Source organism: Gordionus sp. m RMFG-2023, chromosome 1, assembly GCF_954871325.1.
Source record: "Gordionus sp. m RMFG-2023 chromosome 1, tfGorSpeb1-WG-v2, whole genome shotgun sequence".
Lineage (NCBI taxonomy): Eukaryota > Metazoa > Nematomorpha > Gordioida > Chordodea > Parachordodidae > Gordionus > Gordionus sp. m RMFG-2023.
The window spans coordinates 29,783,051-29,797,101 of NC_088775.1; the positions used below are offsets into that span (position 1 = coordinate 29,783,051).

The window sequence follows — 14,051 nt, forward strand, 5'->3', positions numbered from 1 at the left end:
GATTTTTTTATTCATATGAATTTATAGGTTAGGGTTAGGGTTATGGTTAGGGTTAGGGTATTCATTTCTTCTTTTAACTAATAGTCTTAAATTATCAGCTACAGTATTAAGCATAATGTTTTTAAATGATTTTAATTTACCGCGATTAAATAGACCAATCAGAACCAAATTTATCAAATGACTTTATGATCAAAGTTAGGCAAATCCAATGACATATTTTTAGCAGATGGTTTAAACCTAAAACATTTCAGATAAAATAAAATAAGAAGATGGAAATGCAAGATATTGTAAAGATTGAGGAAGTTTTTTTTATAAATAGATAATAAAATTTATTATATTCTATTTTTTTTTATTAGGCTATAGGAAACTTTTACTGCAAAGGAATACATGATAAAAATATACATAACTATTTAAACATAATTCAAAATACAGAAATTGCTTTAAGGTTATGGCCACTCTTACAAAACATAAAAGTTTACAATTCAAATTTAATATTTTTTTTATATTGTATAAAAGAAAGTTTATATTTAAATCAGGGCTGGGCAAGTATTCTTGTAAATATATTTGAATATATACACTTGAAAAATAGTATTTAAAAATACATTCCCTATTGCCCTTTATAAAATTTTTATAGTACAAATAACAATTTTTTACTTAAAAGCATCAATAACCATTTATTACTTAAAAGCATCAATAACCATTTATATATACTTTATTGATGTTAGAAAATATTTTGATAAACCTTGTATCTAAAATTATTAGATGACATGTAGGGGATGTGGAGGCTCTATAAATACATAAAAGTATCTAGTATATGCTGCCCAACCCTGATTTAAAATTTATTAACATCATAAATTTACTATAATATATATAATATTCGAATGTTTCATATATAGAATAATTCTTGAAATATTTAATAGAAGCATCTTTACTAATATAAAAGTTATTTAGATTTAGAGAAATATTACTTTTGCTTTAATTATTTCATTCTTAAAATTTCTTATAAGTATAATTTATTTTATTTAAAGCCCATAGAAATTCGTTATTTTGCTGCTTCAACTCTCTACAAAATTGTTGATATGAAATGGTAAAAGAATATATATTTTTTAAAATATGATATAAATGCTACTTTTAGAGGAAAAAAATATAAAAATATTATTTTCAACAAATATTTATTATTTTTAGGTAAAACTTGATCAGAAAATTTTTTCCTTTAGAAAAAATCATCAAAAAATGAATATTTTAAAGATATTTTTCAAACTGGTAATTTTAGTTAGCTTAGACAAATAAATTATCATATATAATGATTGCTATACTTACTTACTTTAAAGTCCTGTTTTTTTCTTCTTTCTTCTGCTCAAGACCAGCCCAAAAAAATATTTATTTTTCAGACCCAAGAGCTCAACCTGACTCAAAAATTTATATATTTTTGTGCCAGCATAAAAATAAAATTCTATTTTAGGTATGGAGTTACTTTATTAAAGTTATGACTAAACTGTTGAATTGTCATAACTTTAACAGTAAACAAGATTTTTTAAAACTTTTTTTTAGAATAATTATATAATATCATTTTATATAAAAAAATATAATGAAAAATAATTACATTTGAATTAATGTTTGATATGTCTTCTAAGGTTTTGTTTTTCATCCTCACTGTCCAAATTAAGAAAATTTTGGGTACTTTAATTGGGCATTTAATAATTTTACTAAAATATATTATTGAAGTAATTTTTAATGTATATTTTTGTAATTCTTGAAGTATATTTTTCCATAAAATCATATTTTTCATGTGTATTCAAATTCACAAAATTATCCAAAAATAATAAAATAAATATTTTACAAAAAATAACAACAATTTAATACATAACATTTTCCCTAATCTAATTGGTTTTGTCTGTATTATTTTCCATTATCAATCTTGACTTGTAGTTTCTAACTTTTGTGTAATATTTCCTATCAGCATCTTGACTTGTATCATTATCCTCCCTCTAGATAGGTTCATTTCATCGTTATTGTTTACTACGTCCTCTTTGTTTACTATCTCTTTGGTTCTCTCTTCTACTTCGTACTTTGGTTAATATATTTCTTTCTTTTCCTTAATTGATCAGTATGACCTATAACCGTTTTGCCCTCTATACTTCATATCGTAGTGATCCAAATTTTATTAATGGCCTTTTCCATTTTTTTCTTTATTATTGTAAATGCGCGACCATGCTTTTTCATTCTCGAATTTCTGAGTGTAATATTCTAACTTCTCTTTTTTGTTCCCCCATTCGAATATTTGGTCTAACAATCCTCTAGGTTTAATTTTTAGTAGCATTTCAGTGGGACATGGTTCATTTTCTGACCCTGATGTATTTCGGTAATTGTTGAGAAAAATAGCTAAACTAGTTTACAAATTCTCCTCGTTTCTTTAATTCATGCTGTATAAAAGTTCGAACTAAACGTTCGGCCATGCCGTTAGTCTGATGATGGTATGGATTCCGTGTGGTAATTGTATTCCGTGAGCTAATTGTATTCCGTTTTTTTTCGCAAAAATCATTGAATTCTTTACTGCTGAATTATGGCCCGTTATCAGAAACGATTATCGTAAGATCCGAATCTAGCAAAGATATTTCTTAATATTTTTATCGTGCTTTCGATGGTTATACTACTATTTCTGGCCAGTGACTACTAGCATCTATCACTACTGTTTTATTTTGAAATTGTAATGCCAGATTAACTGTTATGCCACAATTAAATATATCACCAAAATTACAAATTTAATACAATTAACTTTATTTATGCTATAAAATTACAAAAAAACAACAATACGTAAATTTTATCACACTTAACATAATTTAAAGCTATAAAAAAAAACTATCTCAAAAAAAACTTTTTTCTTTCTTAAAATACAAAATTTAATACATTAAAAAATCATTTATCCTTCATTCAATTTAACATTGTAAATGATTTAATCGCTTCCTTTACAATTTTACATATATTTATTTTTATTTATCTTTATTAGTCAAATTTTCTCGACATTCACAACACCTCTTCCCTTAGATACCTCTATCTAGGGAACCTGACGTGTTTCTTCATTCAATAATTGCGGTGTCTCCTCTTGTACTATTACTCGTTTCCCATTGATAGTAATTCCTTGACTTGTATAATATCTCATAAGATAGTCTCCTTTACACGCCCAACACTGTCTGGGTCGAGGCTGATCATATGGGACTTCTCTTCCTTCGCTCTATCTTGTTGGGGTATTTCCTCTCATCTCGTCTATCATTTCTCCATACAATCTCGTCGCCTCCTCTCTTGCCAATCTCAGCCAGTTCCGTGATATCATCGATCCATCTATTTCCTTTCGGTATTGTTATGATATTATCATTTTAGTTCTCCATAGTAAACAACCTCTCCCTGTTGTGATTTCCTCTTTTTTTGGCTATACTCCTTTAAGCATATATCGTAGTTTATTGGCCATTCGTCTATTGTATACCCTGTATTTGATCAAGTGTTTCTTTTTTGGATATTGTGGTTCCCTGTATAGGTAATCAAGATAGCATGTCATCATTGGCTATACTCCTTTTGAATTCACTATTTGCTAATAATAAAACCAGGGATCCAAACCGAAACAAATATCGGTTCGGATAAAAATAACGGTCCAAGGTTCAGGTTCGGTTCGTAAAAAATAAATATATCGGGTAGGTTCGAACCTCCAAAAACCGGTTTGAACATTTTTGTATTCAAATCTACATTCGAATTATGTATAGGTAGGTATATTTTTTTTATTTCATCATTAAAATTAGTTTTGCATAATCGGCTAATTAAACTACGCCTAAGCCTAATAAGGCTAAGCCTAAAAATCGGCTAAACTTAATTAGGCTAAGCCTAAAAATTGGCTAAAATAAATTAGTTAAAAATGCTGCATCGATGCCTAGCATTAATTATTATTTTTTTATTTTTGTAAAACAATTTATTTTATTTATATTTAATGTAAATATTTTATTATTATCAGCAAATAAACATATGATTTAATATTTTTTATTTATATTGTTTTATTTTGAAATAAAAATAAATTTATTTATTTGATTTTTTTTAATAAAGAAAATAATATGCTGCTATTGTAAAAATGTAATATTCTTTTTAATATAATTTATTAGTGATTTTTACAATCTTCTTTGTAAATACATCTTTTATTGAGGAATTATATTGCAAATTTTATTAGATAAAAAAACAATCTTTTAGGTGAAATCTTTTATAATTTTTTTTTATCAATTTTGTAAAATTATCTTTTTTTATTAAATGAGGTGTTTTTTTAAAATAATTATTTAAAAATATTTATATTAAACTTTTTTGATGTTATTTTTATATGAACTTTTTAAGGATAATATTTTTTAATGTGAGAATTGTCATAATCGTTATTTTTAAAGTTTTTTCAATATTTTTGACGAATATATGTTAAAATAAGTATTGATAACATGTTTAACCCATTAATGGTCAAGATTTTTCTAGTGGATAAAAATGCTCAATTTTTTCAAATTATATTGATTAATGCTCAAATATGATATTCTAAAAAAATCAGCCAAAAAAATAATCCTAAATAGAAAATCTAGCCTGGTGCATATATGCACCGTTAACCATTAAGAGGTTAAAAAAGATAAAAATTATATAAAATACTATAAGATCAAAAAAACAACAAATATCTTTATTCTTTTTTTGTAATTTATAATAAAAACGAGAAAATGTTTATATATTATGAAAATCCTTGAAACATTTAATATGGAGTGCGATTTGACATGTTTGGCACATATATCTTGAGTGCGTATGGCAATATCTGCATCTTCGTCTTTTTCCATCTATAATTTTGGATAAATAATGTCCATATGAATCAATAGGGTTTTCACACTGTAATGCAAACTGGCTGGCGTGACCTGTACTTGAATTTTTTTCAATTTTTACTGGCGTTCGAAGGAGGTAGTTAGTAACTTCTCGTCTAAATGCAAGCAAACTCTTCTTGTCATCTCGATTCACGAATTTCCAGATTTTCCATGAATTTACCAAAGCTACATCAATAAAATTGGTGAATATTGGCCACCACCATTTTTTTCCTCTTATTTTTATTCTATATGTAGATATTAGATTATCACATAGATCAACTCCACCCATGTGTTTGTTATAAGCAGTTACCATATTTGGCTGAGGAATTTTTATTTTAGAAGATATTTTCTTAGAATATCTTGAAACATTAGAAAGCAAAGAGATAGTGTGGCATGTCGATGCAACGGTCACCACCGAATTATCATTCCAACGAACTACAAATATTTCGTTTAATTTTTCAAACCTATAATCATAATATCCTCTTTCTTTTTTTGCTACAACCTTTATAGATTCAACTGGGCAATGCTCTATTCTATTGTCCCTCACAGTTCCAGTTGCAAAATATCCCATGTTTTAAGTATGACAAGAGTTTAAATGATGTAAAGAAATTATCAAAATATATTTTATGATAATTTGGTTTTTGCAATGCCTTTAATAATTTTATGATTACATTTCCACCTAATCCATATTCATATTTATTTTCGCTTTTTCCTTGATATATATCAAATGAGAATACGTAACCGTCGGAAGAGGCCAATATCCAAGACTTGTATCCGAATCTAATTGGTTTTCCTTTTATGAACATTTTGCAAGAATGTCTTCCTCGATATGGTATCATCTGTTCATCTATTGATAAATGATGTTTAAAAATTCCGAATTGCTGAAATTTATTATTCAATATATTAATGTAAGGCCTAACTTTATAAAATCTATCATGTATATCTATTTTAGTATTGTCTGCCAAATGGATATTATATTTCAAATTTCGAAATTGTAATTGGGTCATTGTATCCCGGATTATTGGAATAGAAATATCGCTGTCATTAGACCAGTACATTCTTTCTTGTGGGAGAGAATGATATCCAGTAAATAATAGAATTCCAATAAATCTCTGAATATCTTGGATGGTTATGCATATGTTAGGTCTATTCATTTGTTTAGCATAAATATTACTTTGTTCTACAATTAGGGAATATAAGTCTTCGTCGAAAATTAAACAAAATATATCTGATGGACTTTTACCATGTAAATCATTTTCAAGTTTTATTACATCTTCCTTTTCTCCATTGAAAGGGCTTGAAGAATATATTGCATCCGTTTTTCTCCATTTTAAATTGTGAGAAATTCGAGAATAGCTTCTTGTAGAATATGGTTCTGGAAGGTCGTCATCAACTGAATTATGAATCTCCAATTCTCCAGCTGTATCTGAAGGCAAAACTCCGACATTTGTTAAGTCATTTTCATCGAAATCTTCTTCATCACTAACTGCAGAGGGGTTTGGCGGAATTATAACCATATCTCTTTCTTCAATTGGTTCCTCTTCAAAAAGTTGAGCAAGCGCTTGTTCAATTGTTAGAAAACGTTTCATTAAAAAAATTTATTAAAAATTAAATATCTAGACAAATTATTTTCGTAGAATCTTGATTTTTTTATTAGTCATCTATTATTTTGATAATTTTGATTGAATTGACAAAACAGGTGCATAATATTTTATATAAATAAAATAAAATCTTCAGAAAGGAAGAGGCTAAAAATAATTTTAAACTTTTGAATATTTATGAACCTAATAATTTCATATAATTTGATCGGGATAAAAAATTATAATAGGAACAATATATTATTCGATTTAATCTCAGGGGAAAAATTTTTTTTTAAATTATTTTCAAAAGGTCTTTTTTGGGTATAAAATTTTTTTTAAAAATTCTTAAGGGGCTCGAGCCACCCACCCCTCCCCTTCCCACCCTTAGTGACGGTAGTGGTTTTAAGTATAATATAAAAAATTATAATTCATTATGTTAAATTTCATTTGTTTGAATTTTTTTAAATAATATATACTGCTAGATGGTTAACGGTGCATATATGCACCAGTCAACTTTATGTGGTTACCTACTAAAATATTAATTATTTAAAAATTCAAAAATGATTGATAAATATTGATATATCTATAAAGAATATATACACACTAGTTTTCATCGAAATAATTTTATAATATGCTCGTGAGATCACTTAGAAAATTTTGCATTTTAGACCTCATAAATTCGCAAAGTTTGAGGGTTTCTTAGGGGCATAAAAAAATATTTTTTTCATATTTTTCTTTTCCAGTTTTGAAGTACAATGTCTGAACTATATAAAAATCTTTTTTATTATTTTTAAAAAAAAAACTACTATGTTAAAATACGGTATATAGGAGGTGGTGCATATATGTACCTTTAACCAGTAACGGGTTAAATAAAAATTTAGTGAAGATGTACCATAGAAAAGTGAAAATTGTCATAATCGTTATTTTCAAAGTTTTTTGATTTTTTTTGACGAAAATATGTTAAAATAAGTATTGATAACATGCTTAAATAAAATTTAGTAAAGATGCACCATAGATAAGTGACAATTGTCATAATCGTAGTTTTTAAAGTTTTTTGAATTTTTTTATGTAAATGGGCTAAAATAAGTATTGATAACATGTTTAAATAAAAATTTAGTGAAGATGTATCACAGATAAGTGACAATTGTCATAATCGTAGATTTTAAAGTTATTTGAATTTTTTTGACGAAAATAGGCTAAAATAAGTATTGATAACATGTTTAAATAAAATTAGTGAAGATGTACCGTAGAAAAGTGACAATTGTCATGTTATTTTTAAAGTTTTTTGAATTTTATTGACGAAAATATTTTAAAATAAGTATTTATAACATGTTTAAATAAAAATTTAGTGAAGAAGTACTCTAGATAAGCGACAATTGTCATAATCGTTATTTTTAAGTTTTTTGAAGCAAATGGGTTAAAATTAGTGCTATAATTAATTTTATAGGTTAAGAAATTAAAATACAAATATTTATTTTTTTTAAGCTAAAGATAATTTGATTGATAAATAATCAATTATTAACTCGATATTTTTTTTTCTATTTTTTCATAAAATTTAATGTAAATATTAATAAATATTTTTAAAGGTGATTTTTATTCATATTAAGTGATGAATTTTTAAATGTAGTTTTTGTAAATAAGTAATTTATGAGATAGTAGTAGAGGTGTTATTTGCATGACCCTAATTTTTAAAATATAAAAATTTCGTTCCGGCTCCTTTTTTCAAAAAAAAATTAGGCCTGGCCAGAATTTTTAGTCCGTACTTTATATATTCAGGGCCAGCCCGTCCTGGATTTTTTTAATGTTGTTTTATGTTAAATATGTTATCAATACTAATTTTTTTTGTGGTAAAATATTTAAATTATTTTTATAGGAGAATTTTGCCTACAAATTATATTTTTTATTTAATTAAACTACAAATTTTTATTGACCCCACCTTTGAAGTTTAAGTGATTTTTAACCTTTCTAGTGAAGGGTTAAATCGAAATATAGTATTAAATGACGCAATTAAATATAGTATTCAAATTTATACACGATATATAGTATTATTAAATACTCAATTTTATTCATTGAATTGAAATATATTATTAAAGTTAATACAATCATTTATAAAATGAATAAAAATGTCAGAACGATTTAACAATTTATATTTTCTAAAATATCTATATTCAAGAAGATATTCATGAATATTATCGCGATCCCCATGTCTTTTATAGTTTGTTTTTAGATCCCGCCATAGCCTTTCGACTTTTTGGGTATGGATGGATCTGTCATTAGGATCAACAAAATTTCGAGAATGATTGACCCGATAATGGATATAATTAGCTTGTTCTAGCCTATTATATCTAAGATAAATAGATTTAAATATATTACCACTTTTGATTTACAGGAAAAATATATTTGCATACCCTAACCACGAGTCAGTCATTATCGTCGAATCTTGCATCACATTATCTTTAACCATACGCAGTGTTGTATCTTGATCCCTTGTTGTTGTAGCAGTCAGAAAAATTTCATTAGTCTCCCGACATATGCCACCAATGATCCATATAGCCTCAGAGGTCAAATGCCGACCACGATTATATTTGCGCTTCCACACATGAGTTTCATCAATTTCAATAATGTGGCCGGGTCCCCCGATCTTTGAATAATTGGAAGCTATATGGAACCCACATGTTTACGAATTTTACTTTAAATTACCATCTAGAAAATGCATTCCTATCATAATCTAATTCTATCGAACATTTAAAATTGTATAACGGCCTAAAAATAATTTGGTTTTTGAATATTTTTTAAAGAATTAGTACTTATGTACAAGTACACTAGTCTTAAAAATTTTTCAATCTCGAATCCCTCAAAAATAGAATCTAAAAATTGGTCATTTATAATATCAAAATTAATATTACCTTTCCATATCGAATGTGATCTACGACACCTATTGCATCGGTCGCAAACTATTCTTGTTTTTTTCTACCCTCATTATGGAATTGCAACAAGTATGTTGTATTCCTGAAGGTATTAAATGGTTGTTTAGACAAAACTCATAAGTTGTTTCATCATTTTGGGTATATAGACCCACTTTAAAAATATTCATTTTATAAAAAAAGAGGAAATAATATTAAGATTGTATAGAAGAATAATCGGAAGTAAAAATTATTTAAAAAAAAATTTTTTTAAAAAAATTTGTAGGCAAATTCTCCTGCCCCCTCTCTTCCCCCTTATATAAACGATGCGGAATTAAGAATTCCTATATTTTTTTATCCCTAATACAACATTTTGTAGAAAAAATTTTTCAAAATATCTTAAATAAAAATTTATAGAAAAAACTTTTTTAAATATCTTAAATAAAAATTTATAGAAAAAACTTTTTAAATATCTTAAATAAAAAATATAATTTGTAGGCAAAATTCTCCTATAAAAATAATTTAAATATTTTACCACAAAAAAAATTAAATTTGTATGCAAAATTCTCCTAAATATAACTTAAATATTCCTATATTTTACCACAAAAAAAAATTAAATTTGTATGCAAAATTCTCAAAAATATAACTTAAAAATAAAAAATTGATAAAAAAAATATAAAAAAATATCATATAAAAATAACATAAAAAAAATAACATAAAAAAAAATTATATATCCCCAGAGAGTGGCAGTAACCAAATTTACAATATAATTCCTCAATAAAAGATGTATTTACAAAGAAGATTGTGAAAATCACTAATAAATTATATTAAAAAGAATATTACATTTTTACAATAGCAGCATATTATTTTTTTTATTAAAAAAATATCAAATAAATAAATTAATTTTCATTTCAAAATAAAAAATATTAAATCATATCATGTTTATTTGTTGATAATAATAAAATATTTACATTAAATATAAATAAAATAAATAATAATTAATGCTAGGCATCGATGCAGAATTTTTGATTAATCTATTTTTGCCAATTTTTAAGCTTAGCCTAATTAGGCTGCTTAGCCTATTTATTCACCTAAAATCTCGGCTAAACCGTTTTATAGTCGGCTTAAATTAGCCGATTACGCAACACTAATTAAAATAAAAAACTTATACATAAAACCTTTATTTTTATTAATTGCAGATTATAAAATAATATTTAAATTATAAATAATACAAATAAATATCAATGATTAAATTTAATATGAACAATATTTAACTTTATTTACTTAAAAATTTTTTATTAGGCCGCACAATTAGTATATTTTCAAGATTCGTCTCACTCAAATTACATCTATAAAGAGATAGTATAAATTAATTGTTGAAAAACATTTTTCCACACTAATTTGGTTAGCTAGCACTACCAGTATGATATCAAATAATTTAAATAATTATGGGCATCGATTACTCTCATTTCTCCAAAGTTTAAAAAATTCATAGTTTTATTTAACCTAGTTCTTTAGAAAAATTAAATATAATATTTATTTCTTTGATTATATTTTGCCAAATACTTAAGGATTATTCTGCAACATTAGATTGAATATTTTAAGAATTAATTTTAATTTTACCCACGTCTTCTAATATAGGATCAAGAATTTTTTTAAAACCGCTATCATCTATTAATTTGAGTGTTGAGTTTGGACCGATGGGTCCCCCAGTCTGAAGGGGAATAATACAGTCCGTGATCGGGGGTCCGGGATGGTCAATGACTGGATCCAGGGGGCCGGGTTTTATCGATTTAGTCATGGAATCACTTGGACAACGTAAGTTTTAAAGTTTATTCGAATCAGAGAAATTACAATTAAAAAAAAGAAATTCTATTACAAAAAAAAAATATTAAATGATTAATGGTGTTTTGTTTTCCACCTTTATAATTTTTAAAACAAAGGGAGAAAGAAAAAGTTGTTATTTAATCGCGATATAATCATTCATGAAACTGGTAAGAACCAGTTTCAAATGCAATATAAAAATAAAGTATAATATATTAATTTCATAACAAAATAAAAGAAGATGGGAAAACAAAAGAAACAAGGAGAAACAAAAATAAAAGAAATAAGGGGGGGATAGAACATAACACTCCTCCCCTCTTAAATACGGCTACCCGGCCGTCGGCGCCGATTTCATTTTTAATTCCTACCAAAAATAAACCAAAACGGCATTCGCCGCACCGCTGGTTTAGAGCGGATTTAAAAACAAAGGTAAACCCTACCTTAAGTAAATAAAATAACTAAAACGGCATTCGCCGCACCGCTGGTTTAGAGCGGATTTAAAAACAAAGGTAATCCCTACCTTAAGTCAATAAAATAACTAAAACGGCATTCGCCGCACCGCTGGTTCAGAGCGGATTTAAAAACGACTAATAATAAAAAAAAAGGAATTTGTAACAGGTGGAAGACCACAAAAAAATAAATAATCAATATATATAAAATCAAAAAAAAAAAGAAAGGTGTTTTTGTGGGAATACGGTATTTTCCTCCCCTCTTAAATACGGCTATCCCGGGGTGGTAGGTTGTTGAATTTGTTTGTATGCTCTTCTTCTTGATTTTCGGGTTCCCGTCGAAGTCGGATATCTCGGCGATGGTATCGTCGGGCTTTTTGAGCTGTTTCCACTTAATAAACGACAGATCCTAGAACCTCTATTATAGTTCCTTTTTCCCATCGTGGGTTGGGAATGCTTGGGGGTGTTCGCACCCATACTAGATCCCCATTCCTTAGATCGGGCTGAACCGGGTAGTGTGTGGTGTGAAATGCTGATTTTTCATGGAGGAGGTCTAATGGTCGTCTGATCTTGCGTCCTAGATATAGCATGGCTGGGGTTTGCTTCGTGGTTGGATGTGGAGTGTTTCTATAGGCTATTAGGAAGTTGGTAAGCTGGGTTTGAATTTCTGTGCGGGGAAATCCTCTTATAGCATTTTTAAAGGTTCGTACGAATCGTTCCGCTATTCCATTACTTTGGGGGGAGTACGGGGGGGGGTGTAGATATGGGTTATTCCATGGCGTTCACAATATTGGTTGAATTCGTGGCTTACAAACTGGGGTCCGTTGTCGGTTATGAGGTTTCGCGGATAGCCTAGGTGATTAAAAATGCATTCTAACGCTGTTAGGAGTGCCTTGGATGTAGTGTTATTCAAGCGGGCTATTTCTGGCCATTTGGAATAAGCATCTACTAGAATTAGCCAATGTATTTGATGTATGGGTCCAGCGAGGTCGACGTGTACCATTTCTCCCACTGTGCGGGCGACGGGCCAGTGGTGTAGTAATCTCTGGGGGAAGTTTTTTTTGAATAGTTGACAACGGTTGCATATTTCACTGATTTTTGTGATATCCTTATTTAATTGGGGCCACCAGACATAAATCCTTGCGGTTTCCTTCATTCGAACTTCCCGGGTGTCCACTATGAATCTCTTGTAAGATAGCGGGTCGTAAGGTTTTGGGAATGATTAACCGGGTTCCCCGGACAATTATCTCCCCGTCTATTGACAATTCATCTTTTATGTTCCAATATTCTTGTAAAAAGACCGTCACTTATTTAGACGATATTCTAGTATCAGGGAAAACTCCGGCGGAACACTGGTTCAATTTGCATCAGCTCTTCACACGATTGGATGATTTTAATTTAAGAATAAATCTAAAAAAATGCAAATTAGCGCAACCCTCAGTGGAATATTTGGGCCACATCATTAATGCAGACTGGTTAACTCCTAGTCCTAGAACAACAGAATCTATCAAAAATTGTCCCGTTCCAAAAAACGTTCACGAAGTGCGATCCTTCATTGGTCTCGTTACCTATTATGCAAAATTTATACCAAACATGTCTACCATAGCTAAACCGTTATACGATCTATTACACCAAGGGGTAAAGTTCAACTGGAGCCAAACCACATCTGACAGTTTCAATTCCATCAAGACCCTATTGATTTCCCCCCAAATCCTTTGCAACTACAACCTCGAAACCACCCTCACTCTATCTTGTGATGCTTCCGCTTATGGTTTAGGAGCCGTTCTATCACATCTATGGGATAACAATATCGAGAAACCTATAGCCTATGCTTCCCGAACGTTATCGAAGGCCGAAATTAACTATTCCACCGTAGAGAAGGAAGCCTTGGCCATTGTTTTTGCCGTTAAGAGATTCCGACAATTCCTGCTAGGAAGACCATTCATCATAAACACAGACCATAAGCCCATACTAGCCATATATGGAAAAAAAATTGGGATCTCAACCATGACTTCCGCAAGATTACAACGATGGGGAGTAACATTATCGGGCTTCAATTTCAACATCCAATACAAAACAGGGCCCACAAATATGAATGCCGACGCTCTTTCCCGACTACCGCTCCCTAACATCGACCATCAAGATGAAACCGAGGTAAACCAAATTCTACAGACCCGTATTAAAGACCTACCCTTCACTAGAGATAAAATAGAATCCATAACAATGCAAGACCCAGAATTATCACAGATCAAAGAAAATATACGAAATGGCTGCCCCCCCCCCCCCAGATAACAACCACCGAATTACAAGAATATTGGAACATAAAAGATGAATTGTCAATAGACGGGGAGATAATTGTCCGGGGAACCCGGTTAATCATTCCCAAAACCTTACGACCCGCTATCTTACAAGAGATTCATAGTGGACACCCGG

At 28.8% G+C, this 14,051-nt stretch overlaps 1 protein-coding gene across 1 annotated transcript in view; it reads left to right on the plus strand.

The window, feature by feature from the left end:
• Positions 1-206: 206 nt before the first annotated feature.
• The window catches only part of LOC135931693 (uncharacterized), a 94,019-nt gene continuing 80,174 nt past the window's right edge, over positions 207-14,051 (plus strand). The window contains exons 1-3 of the mRNA XM_065468961.1: positions 207-302; positions 357-473; positions 1,029-1,087. Of these exons, the coding sequence (XP_065325033.1) occupies positions 270-302; positions 357-473; positions 1,029-1,087 (209 nt within the window). The 5' untranslated portion in view covers positions 207-269. The remainder of the gene's footprint in view (positions 303-356; positions 474-1,028; positions 1,088-14,051) is intronic.